We start from the raw sequence: 27,291 nt of genomic DNA on the forward strand, positions 1-27,291 counted from the left end.
GTATAGGAAAGGTTCCTCTCCACCAGTATGCAGACACACAATGCACTCACCAGACTTAATTGACCCCTATTACAGGGAGACAAATTATATATATGGGAAAATCCAAGATGTCCTACAAGAGGTCACAGGAATGAATCCAAACCGCTGCTGTCATCTATTTAAATAAATAAAAATTATATATATATACATATATACATACATACACAGCCCTCAAAATTTCCACTCGCCTACTTGCATTTGGAGAGTGGAAATTTGCTAAGGGAGAGTGGAGAGGGGGTGCTGAGAGCAGAGTGCCTGAATGACAGCAGTGTTTCTGCCGTCACTCCTATCATTCCAAGTAGCACACAGTGCTTGCTGCGATGGCTACTGGAGGGAGGATTTGCTCCATCCAGCTTCAGGACTGTCAGTTTCAGGCTCTGCTTGTTGTGTGGGCAATGCAGCAACCTTCTGAGATCCTGCCCGCCTGCATGCCCACCTCTGTTTATTCAGTCAAATATTACACTTACAACAATTTAGAAACAGGTGTTTTGCATAAGCTTCTACAACTTGGCCATGCTGTCAAGTGAGCCTTTGCGTGATGTCATCACAGAACTGGCTCCGCCCGATGTGTTTTGCCATACAAGGAAGGCGTCCTCTGGGATTGGAGTCTCCCTTTCACCCCTCCCCTTCTGCCTTTTAACAACCAATGACACGGTTGCCCTAGCATTCACAAGGAGAATGGAATGTCCTCCATCCACACCTGCCTTGCATCCTGGCCTACACACTGCTACTACAGCTATGTTGTAAGCCTTACTGTAGTAACGGGGACTTTTATGGAGACCCTGATATAAGCGTACCTCCCGACTTACTAAAATGATAGAGGGGGACACTTTCCAGCACACAGTATGTAGTCAATGGACACGTACTGCCAGTGCCCTGGTTAAAGAGACCACAAAGATCTAATATGCAGAAAATGACTGATTAAACCACAAGTTCTTTTTTTTTTTTAACCTCTAGTTTTTCTTTATATTGGCTTTTCAAAATAAAATTTTAAGTAATACAGAGATGACATGCAAATTTGTGAAGCGCTCCATATTTAAAAAAAATATATATAAAATGTAGTGCAGCATAACACTTTTGGTAGGTTTTGATGCTCTATTAAGGGGGTACACTTATGGGGACCCTGGTGTAAAGGGGGACTCTGATGGGGACTTATTTATTTATGACTTTTTTCTATCCATCGAATATTTGTAAAATATACAGTATAATGTGGCATTCATGCTGAAATGTTTGGAGACCCGTGCTATAGTTCATTTGAAGTTGCAACATCAAAATCATCTTGGATCACAGACCAAAATAGTCATTTAAACTGCAAATTATGTCACTGCAGGTTGGGATTGAGAGGTTCGGATCCTCCCAGCCAGTGCCTTCAGCTTGACTTTATTCCATACAGCTGCCAGATTACAGACTTCAAGATGTTTGCAGCAGTTCCGTACCTTCTAAATGTGACAGCTATAAATTCACTGGGATCGATGACGCTGCTGCATCACTTTTTCGTAGAGAACATCAGTGAGTTGGGTTTACAGGGGGATGGATATCTAGAATATACAATTTCTGTCTGTAGATGTTGTGATGTATCATTGCTTAGCTCTCCTCCTTAAACTGGTAATTCATTGGCTGTCATGGCCATTATCAGGCGTTCACCTTTTAATGAACCAGAAATATTCAGTATTAAATATTGGAGATCTAGCATGGCAATTCGCATTTTCAGGCGGGAGATCAGCAATGGCAGTTCCATATTTCTCTAAAAATAATTTTATTTTAAAGGCTAAGTTTGCCTTTTTACTAAAGTGCCCCAAGTAGTCTAAGGGTTCCAGTGTGTTAAAAATGCTGTGCAGTTTTCAAATATTGTCCTTTGTTTCAATGCCTTACCAGTCGGCCATGACCGACACCAATGTGGGCCCTAACTGCCCAAGTTTCAGGATGCTCCAAATGTTAGACGCTCACTCCCAGAAACACAGGAACAAGCTTTCTTTTGGATTCCAAACTCACACATGTGCAGTGTGATGTCCCTACATACATAGGGTGAGTGTACTGAGCATGCACAGGTTTGGTACATGGAAGCGCACTCCTGTGCCTAACGTTTGGAGCTTCCAGGAACTTCTTCAGGGGGAATGTCTGTGGAGATATAATGTCTAGGGGATATCAATCATGACCTATTATTAGGACATTAAAACTTAAAAAACTGCACAGCTTTTTTTTTTTTAACACACTGGCAAAGGCATAATAACTAGAACCTTCAGTGCCCAGGTGCAAGAAACCATGAAGGGCTCCCCTGGCCCCTTCCCACTGGTCCCGGGGTCCTTTTATGCCATTGTGGGACTTTTATTATGGTCCTGGAGCAGGCCAACTTCCTGCCCCACGGTGGCAGAACACCAGAATCCAGTCGCAGTCACAACTTCCTGCCCCACCGTGGCAGAACGGCAGAACGCCAGAATCCAGTCACATGTGTGACCTTTGCATAGTTACATAGTTAGTCAGGTTGAAAAAAGACGCAAGTCCATCCAGTTCAACCTTAAAAACAAATAAATAAAATAAAAAATAATCGTACAATCCAAATACCCAATTTTCTGCCCACAATTGATCCAGAGGAAGGCGAAAAAAAACCCCAGCAGAGCATGCTCCAATTTGCTACAGCAGGGGAAAAAAATTCCTTTCTGATCCCCCAAGAGGCAATCGGATTTTCCCTGGATTAACTTTACCTATGTTAGTACCCAGTTATATTATGTACATTCAGGAAAGTATCCAGGCCTTTCTTAAAGCAATCTACTGAGCTGGCCAGAACCACCTCTGGTAGTTCTGCCACCGCTGTCAGTAGTTTTTTATTTTAATTTTTTTTAATTTTTCCATTTTATTTTATTTTTTTCTATTTTATTTATATATTTTTTTTACAATTACATTTTTTACATAATTTTTAGGACCCCTATTGGGGGGCTTTGGTGAAATATCAAGGGTATAAACAGACCCCTGATGACTCCCAGAGACAGGGACTGAAGAGAAAGTCCTCAGTTCCTTTCTCTGCAGTCTCAGGTGCACGAAATGAACAGGAATAGCTCTGTACAGAGCTTCCCATTCATTCATAAATTGAGGCATAGTAAACAGTTTACTATGCCCCAGCTATGAATGAAAAAAAAAAACCCTCCAAAAAAGTCAGTGTTCAGAACCAATCACTGACTCTATTCATTTAGGAAGGATGGGGGGGTCAGTAATTGACACATCCATCTCCATCCTGACACTATCCTCCACAGCAGCCAGTAGGAGCTGGGAGGAGTAAGTGCTGCCATGGGGTGAGGGGGGCAGGGAAGGACACAGGAGCCTGGAACAGCAGGACAACCATAAGGAGGTGGCAAGAGCGGCATGTGGAGGGCCCAATACCCTCCATTTCCCTCCTGCAGCCGCTGAATGTCTGCAGAAGGGAGAGGAGGAGAGGAGGAGAGAGAGGCATTCAGCAGCTACATGGAGGGATTGGTTCCTCTACATGCCACACGTTGGACACGGGGACACACAAGCACCCTGGAGCATAGGACCGGGTTGCAATGGCAACCCCTGTACACAACGCTCCTGCACACTGGGATAACAGTGTATTTTTAGTGAAAATGTGACCTTGGCCTTTAAAGAGGGCTATAGGACAGGTTGAAGATTGTGATTTATTTTTATTTGTTTTTTTCATTTACTAAATGTTTATATTTTCTAACAGTACGGCCAGGTGTACCTGTGAATGTAAGCTTATCCCCTGTACACCGAGACAGCAAGAAACTATTACTGCAATGGAGTCCACCTCCTTCTTGGCCATATCCAGACTATTTCCCACTGTCCTATTTGATCCGCTACAGAAGGGCAGGAGTTCAACAGTATAAAGTGGTGAGAAACTGAAAGATACTTTTATCTTTATTTAGACATTGTGTACTAAATGATACTAAATAATTCTCAGCTAAAACAAATTGTGAATTTACTTCTTGTAATTACTAGCAAAACATCGCCACTTTGGAACAGACAAGGTTGGGGATATTATGCTAAAGAAGTGTCTTATGCCTCGCACACACCAGCGGATTTTCCATCAGAAATTTTTTTTTTTCCGACGGAATTCCGCTCAAGCTTGGCTTGCCTACACACGGTCACACAAAAGTTCTCTGAACTTTCGACCGTCAAGAACCCGGCGACGTACAACCAGTGGCGGCTGGTGAAGTTTTAGGATGGGGGCGCAAGACCACGCCCCTTCATATTTGGCCCATCCCACTTCTCACAACCCACACCCCTTATTGACAACATCATATACCAGGCTGCACATTATACACAGGGCTCTACTAAAGCAGATGAATCAAGGCTATCTTGTGTATAACCACATCAGGCACCTTTTCTGCAACCTGTAAATTGCACATAACTTCATACAACAGCCTGTAAATCACACATCTGCATTCTGTAAATCACACATATCTACAACCTGCAAATTGCACATATCTACAACCTGCAAACTGTAAATTGCACATATCTGCTTTCTGTAAATCGCACATATCTGCAACCTGTAAATTACATTCTGTAAATCGCACATATCTGCATTCTGAAAATCGCACATATCTACAACCTGCAAATCGCACATATCTGCAACCTGTAAATTGCATTCTGTAAATCGCACATATCTACAACCTGCAAATCTCACATATCTGCAACCTGTAAATTGCATTCTGTAAATCGCACAAATCTGCATTCTGCAAACTGTAAATTGCACATAACTGCATACAGCAGCCTGTAAATCTCGCATATCTGCTTTCTGTAAATCGCACATATCTGCAACCTGTAAATCACATTCTGTAAATTGCACATATCTACAACCTGTAAATAGCACATATTTGCATTCTGCATATCGCACATATCTGCATTCTGTAAATCGCATTCTGCAAATCACACATATCTACAACCTGTAAATCGCACATATCTACAACCTGTAAATAGCACATCTGCATTCTGTAAATCGCACATATCTGCATTCTGTAAATCGCATTCTGCAAATCGCACATATCTGAATTCTGTAAATTGCATTCTGTAAATCGCACATATCTACAACCTGTACATTGCACATATCTGCATCCTGTAAATCGCATTCTGTAAATTGCACATATCTGCATTCTGTAAATCGCACATATCTACAACCTGTAAATCTCACATATCTGCATTCAGTAAATCGCATTCTGTAAATTGCACATATCTGCAACCTGCAAATCGCACATATCTGCATTCTGTAAATCGCACATATCTGCAACCTGTAAATCGCACATATCTGCAACCTGTAAATCGCATTCTGTAAATTGCACATATCTACATTCTGCAAACTGTAAATTGCACATAACTCCATACAGCAGCCTGTAAATTGCACATATCTGCTTTCTGTAAATCGCAAATATCTGTATTCTGCAAATCGCACATATCTACAACCTGTAAATCGCATTCTGCAAATCGCACATATCTACAACCTGCAAATCGCACATATCTGCATTCTGTAAATCGCACATATCTGCAACCTGTAAATGGCACATATCTGCATTCTGTAGATCTCACATATCTGCATTCTGTAGATCTCACATATCTGCATTCTGTAAATCGTATTCTACAAATCGCACATATCTACAACCTGTAAATCGCACATATCTACAACCTGTAAATCGCATTCTGTAAATGGCACATATCTGCATTCTGCAAACTGTAAATTTCACATATTTGCATTCTGCAAATCGCACATATCTGCATTCTGTAAATCGCACATATATGCAACCTGTAAATCGCATTCTGTAAATGGCACATATCTGCATTCTGCAAACTGTAAATTGCACATATCTGCATTCTGCATATCACACATATCTGCATTTCGCACATATCTGCATTCTGTAGATCTCACATATCTGCATTCTGTAAATCGCATTCTACAAATCGCACATATCTACAACCTGTAAATCGCATTCTGTAAATCACATTCTGTAAATCGCCCATATCTGCATTCTGCAAATCGCAAATATCTGCATTCTGTAAATGGCACATATCTGCATTCTGTAAATTGCACATATCTACAACCAGTACATTGCACACATCTGCATCCTGTAAATCGCACATATTTGCATTCTGTAAATCGCATTCTTTAAATCGCACATATCTGCATTCTGTAAATCGCATTCTGTAAATCGCACATATCTACAACCTGCAAATCGCACATATCTACAACCTGTAAATCGCACATATCTACAACCTGCAAATTGCACATATCTACAACCTGTAAATCGCACATATCTACAACCTGCAAATCGCACATATCTACAACCTGCAAATCGCACATATCTGCATTCTGTAAATCGCACATATCTGCATTCTGTAAATCACATTCTGTAAATCGCACATATCTGCATTCTGCAAACTGTAAATTGCACAAAACTCCATACAGCAGCCTGTAAATTGCACATATCTGCATTCTGTAAATCGCACATATCTACAACCTGCAAATCGCACATAACTGCATTCTGTAAATCGCATTCTGTAAATCGCACATATCTACAACCTGTAAATCGCATTCTGTAAATCGCACATATCTGCATTATGTAAATCGCACATATCTGCATTCTGTAAATCGCATATATCTGCATTCTGTAAATCGCACATATCTGCATTCTGCAAACTGTAAATTGCACATAGCTGCAACCTGTTAATCGCATTTTGTAAATCGCACATATCTACAACCTGCAAATCACACACATCTGCATTCTGTAAATCACACATATCTACAACCTGTAAATCGCATTCTGTAAATCACACATATCTACAACTTGTATATCGCAAATATCTGCATTCTGCAAATTGCAGATATCTACAGCCTACAAATCGCACATATCTGCATTCTGTAAATCGCATTCTGCAAATCGCACATATCTGCATTCTGTAAATCGCATTCTGCAAATCGCACATATCTGCATTCTGTAAATCACACATCTGCATTCTGTAAATCGCACATATCTACAACCTGCAAATCGCACATCTGCATTCTGTAAATCGCACATATCTACAACCTGTAAATCGCACATATCTACAACCTGTAAATCACATTCTGTAAATCGCACATATCTACAACCTGTAAATCGCATTCTGTAAATCTCACATCTACAACCTGTAAATCGCATTTTGTAAATCGCACATATCTGCCTTATTGCAAACTGTAAATTGCACATAACTCCATACAGCAGCCTGTAAATCGCACATATCTGCAACCTGTAAATAGCATTTTGTAAATCGCACATATCTGCATTGTGCAAATCGCACATATCTACAACCTGTAAATTGCACATATCTACAACATGCAAATCGCACATATCTACAACCTGTAAATCGCAAATATCTGCATTCTGCAAATTGCAGATATCTACAGCCTACAAATCGCACATATCTGCATTCTGTAAATCGCATTCTGCAAATCGCACATATCTGCAACCTGTAAATCGCATTTTGTAAATCGCACATATCTGCATTGTGCAAATCGCACATTTCCAACATGTAAATCGCATTCTATAAATCGCACATATCTGCATTCTGTAAATCGCATTCTGTAAATCGCACATATCTGCATTCTGCAAACTGTAAATTGCACATATCTGCAACCTGTTAATCGCATTTTGTAAATCGCACATATCTGCATTCTGCAAATCGAACCTATCTACAACATGCAAATCGCACATATCTACAACCTGTAAATCGCATTCTGTAAATCGCACATGTCTACAACCTGTAAATCGCAAATATCTGCATTCTGCAAATTGCAGATATCTACAGCCTACAAATCGCACATATCTGCATTCTGTAAATCGCATTCTGCAAATCGCACATATCTGCATTCTGTAAATCGCACATATCTGCATTCTGTAAATCACACATATCTACAACCTGTAAATCGCACATATCTACAACCTGTAAATCGCATTCTGTAAATCGCACATATCTACAACCTGTAAATCGCATTCTGTAAATCACACATCTACAACCTGTAAATCGCATTCTGTAAATCGCACATATCTACAACCTGTAAATCGCACATATCTACAACCTGTAAATCGCATTCTGTAAATCGCACATGTCTACAACCTGTAAATCGCAAATATCTGCATTCTGCAAATTGCAGATATCTACATCCTAAAAAATCGCACATATCTGCATTCTGTAAATCGCATTCTGCAAATCGCACATATCTGCATTCTGTAAATCGCATTCTGTAAATCGCACATATCTGCATTCTGTAAATAACACATCTACAACCTGTAAATCGCACATATCTACAACCTGCAAATCGCATTCTGTAAATCGCACATATCTACAACCTGCAAATCGCATTCTGTAAATCGCACATATCTACAACCTGTAAATCGCATTCTGTAAATCGCACATCTGCAACCTGTAAATCACATTCTGTAAATCGCACATATCTGCATTCTGCAAACTGTAAATTGCACATAACTCCATACAGCAGCCTGTAAATTGCACATATCTGCATTCTTTAATTCGCACATATCTGCAACCTGTAAATCGCACATATCTGCATTGTACAAATCGCACATATCTGCATTCTGTAAATCACACATATCTACAACCTGCAAATTGCACAGGTCTACAACCTGCAAATCGCACATGTCTACAACCTGCAAATCGCACATGTCTACAACCTGCAAATCGCACATGTCTACAACCTGCAAATCGCACATATCTACAACCTGAAAATTGCACGTCTACAACCTGTAAATCGCATTGTGTAAATCGCACATATCTACAACCTGTAAATCGCATTGTGTAAATCGCACATATCTACAACCTGTAAATCGCATTCTGTAAATCGCACATATCTACAACCTGTAAATCGCATTCTGTAAATCGCACATATCTGCAACCTGTAAATCGCATTCTGTAAATCGCACATATCTGCATTCTGCAAACTGTAAATTGCACATAACTCCATACAGCAGCCTGTAAATCGCACATATCTGCATTCTGTAAATCGCACATATCTGCAACCTATAAATCGCATTTTGTGAATCGCACATATCTGCAACCTGTAAATCGCACATATCTACAACCTGAAAATTGCACATGTCTACAACCTGTAAATCGCATTGTGTAAATCGCACATATCTACAACCTGTAAATCGCATTCTGTAAATCGCACATATCTACAACCTGTAAATGGCACATATCTACAACCTGTAAATCGCATTCTGTAAATCGCACATATCTGCAACCTGTAAATTGCATTCTGTAAATCGCACATATCTGCATTCTGCAAACTGTAAATCGCACATATCTGCATTCTGTAAATCGCACATATCTGCAACCTATACATCGCATTTTGTGAATCGCACATATCTGCAACCTGTAAATCGCACATATCTACAACCTGAAAATTGCACATATCAGCATTCTGTAAATCACACATCTGCATTCTGTAAATCGCACATATCTACAACCTGTAAATCGCATTCTGTAAATCGCACATATCTGTATTCTGTAAATCGCATTCTGTAAATTGCACATATTTACAACCTGTAAATTGCACATATCTACAACATGCAAATCGCACATATCTGCATTATGCAAATCGCACATATCTACAACCTACAAATCGCACATATCTGCATTCTGCAAATCGCACATATCTGCATTCTGTAAATCGCATTCTGCAAATCGCACATATCTGCATTCTGTAAATCGCACATATCTGCATTCTGTAAATCGCACATATCTGCAACCTGTAAATCACACATCTACAACCTGCAAATCGCACATATCTACAACCTGCAAATCGCACATATCTACAACCTGCAAATCGCACATATCTACAACCTGTAAATCGCATTCTGTAAATTGCACATATCTACAACCTGCAAATCGCACATATCTACAACCTGCAAATCGCACCCATCTACAACATGTAAATTGCACATATCTGCATTCTGCAAATCGCACATATCTACAACCTGTAAATCGCACATATCTACAACCTGTAAATTGCACATATCTGTATATTGCAGATATCTACAACCTACAAATCGCACATATCTGCCTTCTGTAAATTGCATTCTGTAAATCGCACATCTGCATTCTGTAAATCGCACATATCTGCATTCTGTAAATCGCACATATCTACAACCTGTAAATTGCATTCTGTAAATCGCACATATCTACAACATGCAAATCGCACATATCTACAATCTGTAAATCGCACATATCTAAAACCTGTAAATACCCCCCCAACAAGATTTAAAAAAAAAGGGTTATAATCGGTGGTCGGCAGCATTAAACCCCCCCCCCCCCCGCTAAACAAGATTTAAAAAAAAAAAGTGTTATCGTTGGTCGGCAGCATACACCCCCTCCCCCCCAAGAAGCTTTAAAAAAAAAGATTATCAATAATAACCCTTTTTTTTAAAAAAAATCTTGTCTATTATAACACTTTTTTTTTAAAGCTTCTTTCGGGGGGGGGGGGGTGTATGCTGCCGACCACCGATAATAACACTTTTTAAAATCTTGTTTATCAGGGGGCTGGGGGGTGGGGGTGGTTGGGGTATGCTGCCGAGTGCCGACCACCATAGTAACCCTGTGGATGTGGAGGGGGTACCGGCGGCGGCGCTGAATAAAGAAGTGGTAAGCAGCCATGCGGCAGCCTTACCTGATCCTCTCAGGCGGAACAGAGCAGTGCTGTGCCAACGTCACTTCCTTGAGTGATGTCGGAAGCACCGCCCACCGCTCAAAGTACAAGTCTATGCACTCGCTCGGCCAGTCGATTGCGCCGGAAGCTGTGGCGCGATCGCCTGCACCACATAGCGCTTTTTTTTGGCCAAATGAAGCACCTCGTCTGAAATCTTGTGATTGCATAAACGTGGCGCTTCCTATATTGCACTGCGCCCGGCGCCAGGATACAGTGCACATAGGGAGGGAAATTTAAAAAAATATATATATTTTTTTAAAGGGACTTGGTTTGGTTGTGTAAGGAGTGCACAGAGTATTATAGTGGGCAGGTGAAGAGAGCAAAGGATATGATGGCAGGCAGTATATACAGAAGAGCAGTGCAGAGGAGTACCAGAGGGTATGTCCATGGTCAATATGTGCAGAGGAAGAGCATAAAGGGTATGATGGCCAGCAGCATGTGCCGAAAATAAATACAGATGGTATGCCAGTGGACAGTACATGGAGAAAAGGGTAACAGAATGTATGACAGTGGATAGTATGTGCAGTAGAATAGTGCACATTGTATGAATGAAAAATCTGCAGATAAGTAGGGCTCACATGCAAAAAAAAATAAAATGTTTTTTTTTTTAACTGGTTGCCACCCGCCCTGCCGTCAAATGGTAGCTGGGCGGGGCAGTGCAGCTCTCGCTCTGGGACGCCGTCCTATGACAGCGTCCCAGAACGCCCGCTATCGCTGCTGTGCTGTGTTACTAGGACACGGTGCGACCCGATCTCCGTAAAGAGCTGCGTCCGCGGCTCTTTACCCATGTGATTGGCTGTGTCCAATCACAGCTGTTCACATGTAAACAAGGCGGTAATCAGTGCTCCTCGCCTCACACTAACAGTTTGTGGTGAGGAAAGCCGATCAGTGACATTTCCATGCAGGGAGACATGTAAGAATGTAATCAGGGCACTGATCATCAGTACCCTGATTACAGTATAGCAATTCAGTGTCACCATACAGTGCCCACCAATGCCAGAAATCAGTGCCCACAAGTGCCACCAATCAGTGGCCATTAGTGATGCCAGTCACTGCTGGCAATCAGTGCCGCCCATCACTCTCAAACAGTGCCAACCATCAGTATCGCCTATCCGTTCTGCCTATCAGTGCTGCCTATTAGTGCCCATAAGTGCAGCATATTAGTACCACCTCATCAGTGCCCATAAAAGCCACCTCATCAATGCCCACCAGTTCAGCCTATCAGTGCCGCCTCATCAGCACACATCAGTGAAGGCGAAAAATTACTTAGTTACAAAATTTACTGACAGAAAAAAGGTAAAAATATATATATATTTTTTTTTTACATTTTTTTGTCTTTTTTTTTTTGTAAAAAATAAAAAACCCAGCAGTGATTAAATACCACCAAAAGAAAGCTCTATTTGTGTGAAGAAAATGACAACAAATGTGTTTGGGTACAGTGTAAGATGACCACGCAATTGTTATTCAAAGTGCGACAGCGCTGACAGCTAAAAAATGGCCTGGGCAGAAAGTGGGTTTAAGTGCCTGGTAGGCAAGTGGTTAAATAAGTGTTATTAAAATAAAAAAAATCAACTGATTATGTGTGCTCGCTTTAACTGCCATTCATTTGGGGTTGACAAACACTTTATTCAGGGTATACATTTGGCATGCTTCATGTGCAGTGTAGCAGATGTGTCTACTCTAAAACACAGACTTAGGCCCTGTACACGCGGTCGGACATTCAGACGACAAAATCCGTCAAGATTTTTTCTGACGGATTTTGGCCCAAACTTATCTTGCTTACACACCGTCGCACAAAACTGGCGGAAAATCCGATCGGTCTGAACGCAGTGACGTAGAACTAATTTATTCTGAGCTTGCGTGGCACTTTGTCCATCGGAATTGTCTACACACGATCTGAATTTTTTTTTTTTTCGGAAAATTTTAGATCCAGCTCTCAAACTTTGTGTGTCGGAAATTCAGACGGAAAAAGTCAGATGGAGCCCACACACGATCTGATTGCACATTTTCCATTGGAAAGTCCGACCGTGTATACAGGGCTCAATACTCAACAAAAATTGTAAATTGCTGGGAAGACTGTATTATTACTTTGATGGACATAAAAACAAACAATTTTAACATTTTAAATCACTGTAATAATATAAATGTGCCAATGGTGATCAAAAATCAATTTAAAAAGGCTTGCATTATGTAACTTCTTCTGTTTTGTCTTTTGTTTCCTTGCACCCCACAGGTTGGGCCCTATGAGCAGACATCTTTCCTTATCACAGGAAACCGCCCCGGGTCCACTGTACTTGCACAAGTGGCAGCCAGGGATTTTACTGGTGCAGGACACTACAGTGAATGGAGCACAGTGGTGACCGGAAAACCATGGAGATAGTCTGGTTTAGAGGAGTACTGGAAAATGGGATTAAAAAAAATAAAAAAAAATAAAAAAGAAGAAGAAAGTAAAACTCCGTCCTTTCGAGCTCGCACGCAAAAGTGATTGCATACATAGGTCATGCCCACATATGTAAACTAAGTTCGCACCACACGCGGTATCACTGCGAACGTTTGAGCGACAATAATTGTAGCACTAGACTTCCTTTTTAAACTGGTAACCTGTAAAAAAATAAAAATAAATTTAAAGCGTCGCCTATGGAGATTAAGTACCGTAGTTTTGCGCCATTCGAGTGTGCGCAATACTAAAGCTTGATATGTTAGATATCTATTTACTCAGCTTAACATTATTCCTTATATTTTACCAAAGAATTGGGTTGTATATTGTATTATATATGTGTTTTTCGCATTCAAATTAAAGTGTATTTTTAAAAATTGCGCTTGAAAAATCGCTGCTCAAATAATGTGTGACATAAAAAAAATGGCAATGACAGACATTTATTTCTCTAGGGTCCCTGCTAAAAATATATAATGTTTAGCAAAAAAAATTATGATTTTTACATGCTTGGCCCGGATGGGAAGTGGTTCTGATTCTTCAGAATTCATTGACAGGTGCATTTAACCTGCAGTTGACCTCCTTCTGACCAGAATTAATCAGGTTGTGCTTTCCGGTAGACGCATAGGAATGCGAAAGCTGTTTGAAGCGAACACAAAACCCCATTGACACCGACCCTTACATAATAACCAGGTTAAAACTGTACTCCAGGTAAACTAATTACTTACAGCGCCTTGAAAAAGTATTCACACCCCTTGAAATCTTCCACATTTTGTCATGTTGCAACCAAAAACATAAATGTATTTTATTTTACAGATAAATATCTGAAAAGTGTGGCGTGCATTTGTATTCAGCCCCCTTTACTCTGGTACCCCAAAGTAAACTCTATTGGAACCAATTCCCTTTAGAAGTCACCTAATTAGTAAATAGAGTCCACCTGTGTGTAATTTAATCTCAGTATAAATACAGCTGTTCTGTGAAGCCCTCAAAGGCTTGCTAGAGAACCTTAGTGAACAAATAGCATCATGAAGGCCAAAGAACACACCAGACAGGTGAGAGATAAAGTTGTAGATAAATTTAAAGCAGGGTTAGGTTATAAAAAAAAAATATCCCAAGCTTTGAACATCTCACGGAGCTCTGTTCAATCCATCATCCGAAAATGGAAAGAGTATGGCACAACTGCAAACCTACCAAGACATGGCCGTCCACCTAATCTGACAGGCCGGGCAAGGAGAGCATTAATTAGAGAAGCAGTAACAACATGGTAACTCTGGAGGAGCTGCAGAGATCCACAGCTCAGGTGGGAGAATCTGTCCACAGGACAACTATTAGTCGTGCTCTCCACAATACTGCCCTTTATGGAAGAGTGCCAAGAAGAAAGTAATTGTTGAAAGAAAGTCATAAGAAGTCCTGTTTGCAGTTTGCGAGAAGCCATGTGGGGGACACAGCAAACATGTGGAAGAAGGTGCTCTGGTCCGACGAGACCAAAATGATACTTTTTGGCCTAAAAGCAAAACGCTATGTGTAGCTGAAAATTAACACTGCACATCACCCTGAACACACCATCCCCACTGTGAAACATGGTAGTGGCAGCATCATGTTGTGGGGATGCTTTTCTTCAGCAGGTACAGGGAAGCTGGTCAGAGTTGATGGGAAGATGGATGGAGCCACATACAGGACAATCTTAGAAGAAAACCTGTTGAAGTCTGAAAAAGACTTGAGACTGGGGAGGAGGTTCACCTTCCAGCAGGACAACAACCCTAAACATACAGCCAGACCTACAATGGAATGGTTTAGATCAAAACATATTCATGTGTTAGAATGGCCCAGTCACAGTCCAGACCTAAATCCAATTGAGAATCTGTGGAAAGACTTGAAAATTGCTGTTCACAGACGCTCTCCATCCAATCTGACAGAACTTGAGCTATTTTACAAAGAGGAATGGGCAAAAATGTCACTCTCTAGATGTGTGCAAAGCTGGTAGAGACATCCCCAAAAAGACTTGCAGTGAAAGGCGGTTCTACAAAGTATTGACTCAGGGGGGCTGAATACAAATGCACCCCACACTTTTCACATGTTTATTTGTAAAAAAAAAAAAACAACTTTGAAAACCATTTATAATATTCCTTCAACTTCACAATTTTGTGCTACTTTGTGTTGGTCTATCATATAAAATCCCAATAAAATACATTTACGTTTTTGATTGTAACATGACAAAATGTGGAAAATTTCAGGGGGTATGAATACTTTTTCAAGGCACTATACATTGATCCACCTTGGTCTTATGAAACTATGCATATTACATACTTGAGGGATCTGTGTGGAGGATGACAATCACTGTAGTAGTCAGTGCTACTAATGATTACTGATCTTCCATGTCCTGTGCCTGGCAGCTGCCCCACTACACAATGATTCTAGGGGTCCCTTATTTGGCACTGCCACCATTGACAGAATGCCTTGTAAATAAAAACAAGGCATTCTTTGATTGGATAAAGGTGAAGATCATGATGTCACCACCACTCCTCTTCCCCGTGTCCAATCAGAAAACACCAATCAGAGAGAATCTCTCCAACAGGGGACAAGGACAGTAATACAAAACCCTGACCCGTTATGAATGCCAATTTCTGCTACGGGTACATTTTTCATGCACATCTTACTTGCTGTATTTTTAAAACAAATGCATTTATCTGTCAGTATAGATCCACTTTGAACAAATAAAGAACACACAGTGTTTGTCTCAGGAGTCATGTTTATTCTTTGTTGTGGTTTCACAGTACATCCAAATCTTTTTGCTTTTCATATAATCACATGCTGCCATGTAAACCATAACCCCCAATTCATTACTTAGAAAAATAGAGTGAAGAGGAACAGTGCGATGAGAGAACTTTATACATCCATCTAGAGAAGCCTTTTGCTATTCACAAAATAAAATAAGATACATATATTTTCTATGACACACCATTGTTGCTAAAACAGCAAGCAAAAATAGGAATTTTAAAGTGGACCTCCCCCCCACCTTAATAAATACAACGGAATCTAAGTTTTACTGATAAGGTTACTGGGGGTTACTTGACTCTTTTTTTTTGTAGTTTGTCCCCAGTTTTACTTATGTTGCTAAAGCCATAGCAAGGTATAGGGGGGAAAAGTCCATTTCCCTAAAAAATTGCGCAGTTTACAGATGAGATCTCCCTGGAAGGCACTAGTGATGTAGCCTTCCCATAGGTAGCTGTGAGGTCCTGTCAACGTCACCAGTGCTTCAATACACCAGGAAGTGGGGTAAAAGAAATTGTAAGTAATAAAATAAGTATTTTATTAAATTGCTTGAAGAAGTTTTAAAATCAGCAGGCAGAGCTGCATGCACCATGCATTTTAAGGCCCGGTTCACACCTATGCATTTTACAGATTTGCACTACAGTCCATTTAACATGGTTTCCTATGGAACATCTTCTGTAGTGAAAATCTGCAAAATGCACTAAAAATGTATAGGTGTGAATCCGGCCTAAGGCCTATGCAGGTTGCAGTTTGCATTGCACGTTTTTGATCCATTGAAGTCTATGGAACCAAAAACCAGAAAAAAAGTCCCTGGCCCTCTATATAAAATGCACAGATGTGAACGTGACCCATAGGAAACCATAATAAATGGACTGTAGCGTGTTTCTGCAAAACTGAATATGTACTAAAAAAATGCAGTAGTGTGAACCAGGCCTTAGTGTTGCGGGGGAAAGGTCCACTTTAAATTCAGTGATGTAAACAGTTTCTTCCAAGCAAACAGTTTCAAAACATTTACCCGCTGACTTAAAGCATTAACGATCTACCGTGGTACTGAGTTTAGTTTTTGTGTATTTATGTGCGAGACTTCACTAAGTGCCTTTCATTGGATAAAACAGTGGGGAGTCCAAGGTCACAATACAACTGAATGTCGCTTATGAAAAGAGTACAAGTCCTGCCACTCCACATGGTTTACAATGGTTTAGAAAAGGGAAAAATACATTTTTGCAATAAAAACAATAATGTTTAATAAAAGAACACCAATATTGATTCACAATGGTGAAGAAGTAATGCCGCGTACAAACGAGCAGAATGTCCGACAGAAAAAGTCAGACGGAAGCTTTTCATCGTATATTCCGATCTAATGTATGCCTCATGGGACTTTTTTTTCTTCCCGAAAATTCTGACGGACCTAGAAATAGAACACACGTTTTAAATAATTCCGACGGAACCAATTCCTATCGGGAAAACCGCTCGTCTGTATACTTTTCCGACGGACCAAAAACGATGCATGCTCTGAAGCAAGTACCAGGCGGAGGCTATTGGCTATTGAACTTCCTTTTTCTAGTCCCGTCGTACGTGTTGTACGTCACCGCGTTCTTAACGATCGGACTTTGGTGTGATCGTGTGTACGCAAGACAGTTTCAGCGGAACTCCGTCGGGAAAACCTTCAGAGTTTATTCCGTCAGGAAAACAGATTGTGTGTACGTGGCATGAGAGCACCCGTAGTAAGCCAAGGAGATGATGGAATCCTCCGCGGCCAGAAGCAGAGCTGTAAATAAAGGGGATACTCCAGACTGACCCACCAGACGATGGAATACAGAAGTGCTCTTGCAGCTTAATACAAGCCTCACTTATGTATAGCAAGGGTGGATAAGGCAACACATTTTAAGGGGCTCTTCTTCTTTTGCTAAGCCTCCTATTTTTGTGGTTTTGTAACAAGGACTTACACAAACGAATGGAGGCAGACTTAATAATGAATTCAGAAGATATAAATTTATATCTTTAAGACTTTTTATTTTACCATTTCAGTAGCTCGTGTGGTATCCTAAATGAAACCTTCAGGTGTTAAGGAATACTTGTGATCCACAGAATAACGGCTGGGAAACACTGGCTTACAGAGATTGGGGTTGGTGTACACCCCCATCTGGTTCCTTTGCACTTTTTAAGGGGGTGGTGGTGGGGTGTTAAAAAACACGGCACAATCAAGTGTTTATCACCTCCGTTCCCCAACCTCATGTATGAACATAAGCTAAATAGGCTCAGACTTCATTAAGCCCACTGAGGACTGGAAAAAAAAAACGTATAAAGCCACATCCCTCTACCGTAAGTCGTAGTAAACGTTACTTTTTTTATTTTTACCTACAGGTAAGCTTATAATAAAGGCTTACCCGTAGGTTAAACAAATATATATCCATGCCATTCCTTCAGAGCTCCATGCCACAGCCATGACTCCTGCGCGCATGAACGTGAGTGACCTTATCGTGGCTCGGCCAGTCAAGTGGACGCAACCCACAAACCCATAAGGAAGACTGAGTGAAGATGGAAGGCTCTGCAGCAGTGAAAGAACGCCGCCGAAGAGCTTTGTTATAAGGTAAGTCTTTCATAATGTGCTAGTATGCACATTGTGCCTATAACTTGGAGGGGGATTTTTTGTTTTAATACGTTTACTACTGCTTTAAGTGAAAAAGTGTTAGGCCCCCTTCACGCGGTGCCTCTGTTGGACAGACTCCGCTTGATCAGCGGGAGATACCGCTAAGCAAGCGGATGACAGGTCCATCTCCGCTCACTGTGTAGAGTGGAGATGGGCACAATCCCGCTCTACTCTATGGGGAGATCAGGTAAGATCGGATCGCCTGTCTGTTTTCATCCGAGCCAATGGACAGAATATAGGACCACCGACCATCTGGATTTTGTGGACAGAATCGGATTGGATAGTGGCGGTGGTCAGCGGACATGTCACCGTTGACATCTGCCACTCCGTAGCGGAGTGTGCAATGTCCGATCAGATCCCTCTGAAAGACTGACAGGCAGACCTGATCAGAAAGTACATGTGGAAAAAGGCCTTAAGTGTGTATTTCCTAGAGAGCTTCACTGAAGAATAATCTGGGCTAATACAGATTCTTCATCTCCAGGTAAAGCACAACACCTGTAGGTACAGTTATACTAACCAATGAAGTCTGATTATGATCAGTTAAGAAATCTTCTCACCTTATATAAAATAGGTCACATTGTTATGAGTAACTAATCAATAACAAAGGCGTATTTCTAACGGATTTAGCAGCATTAGATAAATGGCTTCATATTACTTAAGCCCCGGATTGTCCACATACAGTATACAAATAACAAGGACAAAATCTTCTATACAAAACTGTGTGTTAGATGGCTAAATGCAACTAAAAATGACTTCCTTTCATGTAAGTTAGGGATGTAAAACAGCTCTAGAGTCACTGACTAATGGGCACCTAGACACAAATCCTTTATCTTCAGTAGTGCAAACACATAAGCTATCAATGTATATGGAAAAGTTAAATGTAGTTTGTTAGCTACAGATCTAAAAGATCAAGACTTCACATGAGCAAGATAAAAAAATCTCTCTAAAGAAAACCATTTAGAACCTTACTAATCAAGGCCAAAGGCTCAGTTGCAGTGATGGAGGCTGATACTCCCCAAAGTAGTGCTAGTTCTGGGATGGTGTATAGCTGTGCACCTTTACGCACCTTCAGGAGACCACCACCAGAACTAGCACCACTCCCAGGGATTGGATTATGGAATCTTCCAAGATTTGAAAGGAACCGCGGTGCATACAGTTTAGGCAAGGCTTTGACAGGCTCCCTTTAGCAACATAAAAACAAGTCAAACAAGACTAAAAATTTGGAAGATCTACAAATCTCTACAGACAATGACTATCCTTCAGTATTGGTTTAAACACAAAAACTGAGTCCCCTGAGAATTCATCTCTTGGACCAAGTGCAGAAGCATATACATTTGGGGGACCATGAATGGTCAGCTTAGAGGGCAAATTCACCTAAACCCAACAACTCCATTTCATTCATCCTTTCTTCATCAACCACTTGTGGCATACCTCCTCATTTCTAGGTCAACAAGGTGGCTTTTGGGCTCATTTCTAGGTGGTTTCTGACCTGTTCTGGTTTCTTCATAATGCCTAACACACTTGGGCCTTGATTTACTAAAACTGGAAAGTGCAAAATCTGGCACATATAAACCAATCAGCTTCCAGTTTTTCTTTTTTGTGGAAGCTTAATATGGACGTAAACCTGATTCATGAAATTTGACCTAGGCACATATATCTGTGATGTTTATCTCTCTCCAAAGCCCTGAGTCCCGTGTCTTTTTGCCGTTTTGTTCCTCTGTTATCCTTCTGACAAGTTCTTTGAGACTGGAGATAAAACCAGCCTGAAGTTTGTGCTGAGGGAGGTTGCTATAGAGTAGCAGAGAGCTTGTCTTGTCACAGCAAAGCTCTGAAAGTATTTTCATTCCTCTTCCTATGTGGAGTGGGGGGTGTGCCTTTCCTCCAATCAGCTGTCACACAGTTTAAGTCAAGAAACCACTACCACTGCTGAATAAGGAAGTAAAAATTCAAACACGATGTAAGAATTCTAGAGACTATGGCAAGCTGAAGGCAGCAGATATACTGTACATGTAAAACTTATGTAGTGAGATTTGTTTAATCTCTGTGTATTATCTGAGGCTGTTCACTTCACTGGGTATAGGAGAGGGTTTACATACACTTTAATTGAACATGCTAAAGTTAGAAGCCAATTGGCTATGCACAGCAGCACCAGATTTTGCACTCTCCAGTTTTAGTAAATCAATACCTTGGAATATACGAGGGTTCAGCTAGCTATACCCATAAAGTGATCACGTAATAAAAAATAAATTGCTTAGCAGCAATGGCTCCGTATAGGAAAAGCATACTTACAAACCCATTTTTGTAAACAAGTCACTTTCACCATAGGAATGTTCATACAATCTATACAAACAAGGTACATTATTTCTAAGACACTGTACATCTATATTCAGAAAATTCTGTTCTAAAAAGCACATCTGTTTCGCTTCAAAGACCTTGTACACATTGGTGCTAAATCACGATGCGCTACAGGAACTGGCAGCACTTTCATTTTGTAGCAGACATAATGCTGTGACAGTACAAGAAAGTGTAAAATAAAAACATTTATCTTATTTTTAACATATTAGCACGTTAAGTTATGAAGACTTGCTTTGTCTTAAGTTAACCACACCTTTGCCCTACATAAACCCTCCCTTCCTATTTACATATAGCAATGGCAGTGATAAGGGGTTAGGATGTGCATTGAGTCAGTGGTGTGCTAAGATGTAAAAACACACAGACAGTTGGCGTCATGGTCAAAGGTCAGGCTCAGAGACCAGTAGCTATAGCAGTAGAGAGGCTCCCACCGACCAGCTGAACAAGTGAACAAGCAGGTCACCCTGGGGGATGAGGTGTGCTCATCCGTGGTGTTAGGTCTAAGTAATAACCGCTGTTCGCCAGATCTCCTGATGGTGAACAAGCCAAAAGGTTGGTAACAAGTGGCTGCAGGTTGGGTTCAAGCAGAAGTATAGTCAAGGCACAAGTCAAAGGGTGGTAAAGAGTGAAAGCGAAGATACAAACGGCAGCAGGAGTAACGCAAGCATGATATTGGCTGAACAGAGAGCAATAATCTGGTCAACAGGCTGTGCAGAGACATGGCTTAAATCAGGAAGTTCATGGGAGGAGCAAAGAGTTCAAGATTTACGAGGAAGACATAAGTCAAGGTAGGCCTAAGCAAATCAAGTGAGGAGCTGGCCAGCATCTCAGGTGCCACAGCGAGAAGAGATACTGCCAGACACAGCAGAGGTCTGGGTTCAGGTCCTGGACAGCTAGATGTAGTGAGGATATTAGTTGAAAGGTGCTATAATAACAGGCTGGTGGGATAAGGGGGGACCAGAAGAGAAGTTAAAGCTTAAGTTTAGGTATGGCAATTTTTGACATAGTTACATTGGTCCAGCTTGGAATGTTGTGCACTGTTTCACAAAATGCAAAGCATTCTCTGTATGAGGTGGAGTGGACATGTCACATTCTCTACCTTGTACAATCAGAGAATGCTTTGGATTCATTAAGGAAAATCAAAAGATTTGGATAAAACTGAAAGCTAAACTGGCTAGCCTATCAACAAGCTTTGGAAATACAGTAAAACCTTGGATTGAGAGTAACTTGGTCTGGAAGTGTTTTGCAAGGCAAGCAACATTGTTTAATACATTTTGACTTGATAAACAAGCGATGTCTTGATATACAAGTAGCGTCATATTACAACTGTGTATAAAAGAGAAGAGGGGCATCTAAGTGTAGCAATAGGGTTACATTTAATGAAGGTACAACATTTAGCAACTCACATGGTTGATGAATAAAAGAGGCACATCTAAGTATGCCGGCATCCGGGGTAAAGCTGTCCACATAGACCATCCCCTGCACCACCATCGACGTCAACCCTTCCACCCTGTGCTACATGAGCGGTTCAAGCCTCGCTTTCAGATAGCTCTACTTCAGGGTAGTCTTCCTCGTCACAATTGCAGATTGACATCGGTGAGAGCCAGCGGGGGATGGTCTATGTGGACAGCTTTACCCCAGCTGCCTGCATACTTAGATGTGCCTCTTTTAATCATCAACCATGTGAGTTGCTAAATGTTGTACCTTCATTAAAGCGGTGTTCCAGCCGCAACATTTTTTTTTTTTAAAGTCAGCAGCTACAAACACTGTAGCTGCTGACTTTTAATAAGGACACTTACCTGTCCAGAGAGCCCGTGATGATGGCCCCTCGAGGCCGATCCGTTCACCGGCTTGGGTGCCCGATGAAGGAGCATGCATGCTTCGAAGCGCCGCTTACTCCAGCCCGTCTCCTGAGGACAGACTCCCTGAACATCAGATCAAGGGCACTACAGCGACCAGCACTACCTCGACCACTCTGACCATCCCGAGGAAATCTATGGAATAGACTAAGCCACCAACCATCGGCCAAAAAGTCAGATGCTGGGAACCCTGCACTACAGCCCTGCGAGTCGTGCCTATGGACATACGGATGAAACATTACGTCTATGATGTGCCTTTACACCACTAATTTAATGTGAGTGTTTTTAAACCATTTTTAATAAATTTGAGTAACTTTACTGCTGCACTTAGAGGGCGCCGTCTCTTTCTCTATTCACCGCCATTGTAACTAAGGGAAACGGGCAGTGGTGCCTGCAGGCTGAACCGCTGGTTTCCTACTGAGCATGTGCAAGTTACGCGGCGCTTTCTGAATGGCCCGTCGTCTTCTGGGACACAAACAGTTCCCAGAAGGCAGCGGGGTGAAGGAGGAAATGACGGCGTGGGCCACGGCCGAGGTAGGAAGGCCATATACTCAGTAAGTAAAAATAAAAAATAATTATCCAAAAATGAGTGGTGGAGGGGAGGTCATTCCTTTAACAACAACTTGTAAAATAGGGTGGAACTCTTTAAATGTAACCATATTGCTACACTTAGAGACGCCTCTCTTCTCTTTTATACTCTGTAGCTTCTACTGGAATTGCTTCTAATCCTTTTGTGGAGGCTTCCATTTGTGGATGGCCTTTTTATGGTTTCACAACCCATCACATTGCTATAATCTTTTTATGTGGACTATAAACTGAAAGACTTTCCACAATTTCTTATGGGGAAATTTGCTTTGATACACGAGTACTTTGGATTACAAGCATGTTTCTGGAACAAATTATGCTCGCAATCCAAGGTTTTACTGTATAAAGAAAAAGTTACAGACAGAAAGCTTAGGAGAGGGAGCGTGAGAGATAAAGCTGTTGTGCCTTTTTTTCAACCAGACTAACTATGTATAACACTTGCACAAGTCAATTTAGTTCAACCAAATTACACTTGCTAGCTGTAAGACCCCTTTCACACCGATGCGCTTTTCAGGTGCTTTCACGCAAAAACAAAAAGTGCCTGAAAAGCTTCTGAAAATTGCTTCCCATTAAGATCAATGGATCCTTTCACACTGGAGCGATGCGCTTGCGGGGCGGTGAAAAAAGTCCTTCAAGCAGCATCTTTGGAGCACGTTTTGGAGCGCTTAAAAAAAGCGCCTCAAAAACTTGCCTGTCCATTGAAATCAATGGCACTTCAAAAGTGCCGCAAAATGGTTCTTTTGAGTCACGTGACTGTAAAAAAAGCGCACCGCTAGCGCCGCAAAAATGCCCGATGTTTTATAGGCAGTTTTCGAACGCCTCATTGTGAAAGGGGACTTACTATTCTAAGACACTGCATTCAAAGAGGGGGCTACAGATAGAAACTGGAAACCATGGAACACAGTGGTTCTGAGATGTTGATCAGAAGAGGGAACTGCAGAGATAAGCCTTTCACTTTACAGCATTAGTTCTCCTACAATATGAGGTCAGCTTCACTGTTTTAACAAACGGAAAATTACCCCTAAAAAAGTCCCGTTATTTATTGTAGATCCCCCTCACTGCAGCACATAGCATCTCTGGTATCCCCCCAAATTGTTTTTCTGTGGCACCAGAGATGTCCACATTGCCCATGAACATTACTGCTTTCTTGAATCACCAATTCACTTATGTTGAGACAACAGTTAAAATACAGTTACAGTGTTATCAAATGACATTCAACTCTGAGGAAAGTAAACATGATACACATACAGCATAAAAAAACAAAAAACAACAAAAAAAAAAACCATGGGGGACTTTATTAGCGATATTGCAGGTAGAAGGCAAAAATATCCCTGGATGACGCAATTTTGTTACGAAACGCGTAGGGCTGAGCGATATGCTAACGTCATCTCGTGTTTGGAACAGTTCCAGGAGAACGGGTCTGTCCATATGCGTCCAGCCGGCGCAACAGACTCAAGGCTCATGATTTCTATATACACTAAGTGCAATTTTATCTTTTGGTTTTTAGTAATAAAAGGTTTTACACTATTTGGAGTTCTATTTCTCTTCCATGGTTTTGGTATATCTATCCTGAGTACCTCTGAATTTATGAGAAAGATTTTTTGGGAGCATTTTCTACAATCCTCATATTGGAGCGGTGGCGCAAGGAGAGTATTGAGGACCCCTCTGGATTGGGAGACGATTATATATTCATGTGACCCTCTGTAGTGGGGGGGGGGTCATGATTTTCTTGGTGGCGGATCGAGCACTACTTAATCGCATACAGCGGTGGATTGCTTACGGTTCATCTGTGGAAGACTTTATTCACATTCCTTATTACACAAGAACTTTTTTGATTAACACATATAGACTTGTTGATCTATAAACTGGGTGTATCTAGAGTCTGTATTATTTTATATAGGGGCGTGCGGCTTGGTCCTATACTGCAAGGAATAGGTTTAAGATTACAACATTTATATGTATTTATCACTTATGGTTTGATTTTTTTATTAATGTCTAGAGGCTGGTCAATAGCCCATAATCTATTGTCACTTCATTTATTTATACACATTTTGATGTATGTGGAATTTAGCGCAAAAATATCCCTTAATTCGGAATGTAAAATAAATAAATATGTTTAGAAGTACAGCTAGTTTAATTATCCAACCCAGGTCCATGCCAACCTGAGGACCGTTGGCATGGACCATAGGGTGAGTACATGGATTGAAGAACTGGCTACAAAGGCGAGTTCAGAGGGTGGTGATATGGAGAATGCTCGGAATGGTCAGGGGTGGGTAGTGGGGTCCCTCAGGGTTCTGTGCTGGGACTAATCCTGTTTAATTTGTTCAAAAACGACCTGGAGGATGAGGTAAACAGTTCAATCTCTGTATTTGCGGACAATACTAAGCTAAGCGGGGCAATAACTTCTCCGCAGGATGTGGAAACCTTGTAAAAAGATCTGAACAAATTAATGGGGTGGGCAACTACATGGCAAATGAGGATCAATGTAGAAAAATGTAAAATAATGCATTTGGGTGGCAAAAATATGACTGCAATCTATACACTGGGAGGGGGGGGGAGAACCTGTGGGGGAATCTAGGATGGAAAAGGACCTGGGGGTCCTTGTAGATGTTGGGCTCAGCAATAGCATGTAATGCCAAGCTGCTGTTAACAAAGCAAACAGAATATTGGCATGAATTAAAAAGGGGATTAACTCCAGAGATAAAGTGATAATTATCCCGCTCTACAAGACTCTGTTCCGGCCCGCACCTGGAGTATGCTGTATGCCAGGCACCAGGCCTCAGGAAGGATGTACTGGAAATGGAGTACAAAGAAGGGTAACAAAGCTAATAAAGGGTCTGGAGAAAAGACGCTTGAGAGGGGATATGATTTCAATATACAAATACAGCTATAGCCGCCGGCTGTATCACGGGAGCGCGCCCGCAGGTGCTTCTCACCATGCGAGGGAGCTCGCATGAACGTGAGAAGTACCTGCGTGAAGAAGCAGAGACAGCCGCCGAGGGACCCCAGAAGAGCAGGTTCGGGGCCACTCTGTGCAAAACGAGCTGCACAGTGGAGGTAAGTATAACATGTTTGTTATTTTAAGAAAAAAAAAAAATACCTTTACAATCCCTTTAACGTATGAGGAAATCTGTTTTCTCAATCTCATTTTTTTGTTCAGCTCTAGCCATTATTTACTCTACAAGGGAGCCTGCTTCCGACACTGCCCAGCTCAATAAAATCCCCCATGGTGCCTGCATGACACAAAAAGTTATTTGAAAAACCCAAAAAAAAGTGCAATGAAATAAATAAATATAGAGTGCTGATAGGCAGAAGGATCTGCAGTATATGAAAGCATTAAAAAAGGTATCTCATTACGCTGCCATTTCCTATGCCTTTTTGTCACCGTCGCTCACATCGTGTGGGATGTCTTGATCGGAATCACTTGAAGGGTCTTCGTCATCATCGTCATCATCAGTTTGCTCCCCCAAATGGTACAGCATGAGAGCATGTGTCTTATGAGTGATAGTGACTTCACATGGTCCCTGAGCCCAGGGTTCACCATCCACCTGCATTGGCATTCTGGAATTCTTCAAAATTAACTGCAAATATTAAAAAAAAGCAAAAGGTGTCATATTAAACACCATGAGAGTAACTTCACTGAAGAACTACCGTAACAACAATGCTACATGGCAAGTTCCTAAAAGTGTAAAAGCATACCTTTAACTTATTCACTGTCACTAACATAAGGGTTAATGTGGAAAATAATTGATTCCCAGCAGCAGGGGCCCTTAGAGTCAAGAATATCTGCGATCAATGGCCAAGACACCAATTGCAACCAGTTATTAAAAATGTGACTGCCACACAGTGTGCCCTCTGCTGTCTTCCCTATATGTGCCCT

The 27,291-nt window shown here is 41.2% G+C and overlaps 2 protein-coding genes across 3 annotated transcripts in view; one reads left to right on the forward strand and one right to left on the reverse strand.

The window, feature by feature from the left end:
• The window catches only part of EBI3 (Epstein-Barr virus induced 3), a 31,632-nt gene extending 15,696 nt beyond the window's left edge, over positions 1 to 15,936 (forward strand). For both annotated transcript variants that reach the window (XM_077458930.1, XM_077458931.1), the window contains 3 exons: positions 1,370 to 1,548; positions 3,737 to 3,900; positions 12,993 to 15,936. In XM_077458930.1, coding sequence (XP_077315056.1) covers positions 1,370 to 1,548; positions 3,737 to 3,900; positions 12,993 to 13,139 — 490 coding nt within the window. In that variant the 3' untranslated portion in view covers positions 13,140 to 15,936. The remainder of the gene's footprint in view (positions 1 to 1,369; positions 1,549 to 3,736; positions 3,901 to 12,992) is intronic.
• The window catches only part of DGKE (diacylglycerol kinase epsilon), a 37,931-nt gene continuing 26,564 nt past the window's right edge, over positions 15,925 to 27,291 (reverse strand). The window contains exon 11 of the mRNA XM_077458929.1: positions 15,925 to 26,992. Within this exon, the coding sequence (XP_077315055.1) occupies positions 26,780 to 26,992 (213 nt within the window). The 3' untranslated portion in view covers positions 15,925 to 26,779. The remainder of the gene's footprint in view (positions 26,993 to 27,291) is intronic.

Source organism: Lithobates pipiens, unplaced genomic scaffold (genome assembly GCF_037356315.1).
Source record: "Lithobates pipiens isolate NorthernLeopardFrog02 unplaced genomic scaffold, aLitPip1_a1.2 Scaffold_28, whole genome shotgun sequence".
Classification (NCBI taxonomy): domain Eukaryota; kingdom Metazoa; phylum Chordata; class Amphibia; order Anura; family Ranidae; genus Lithobates; species Lithobates pipiens.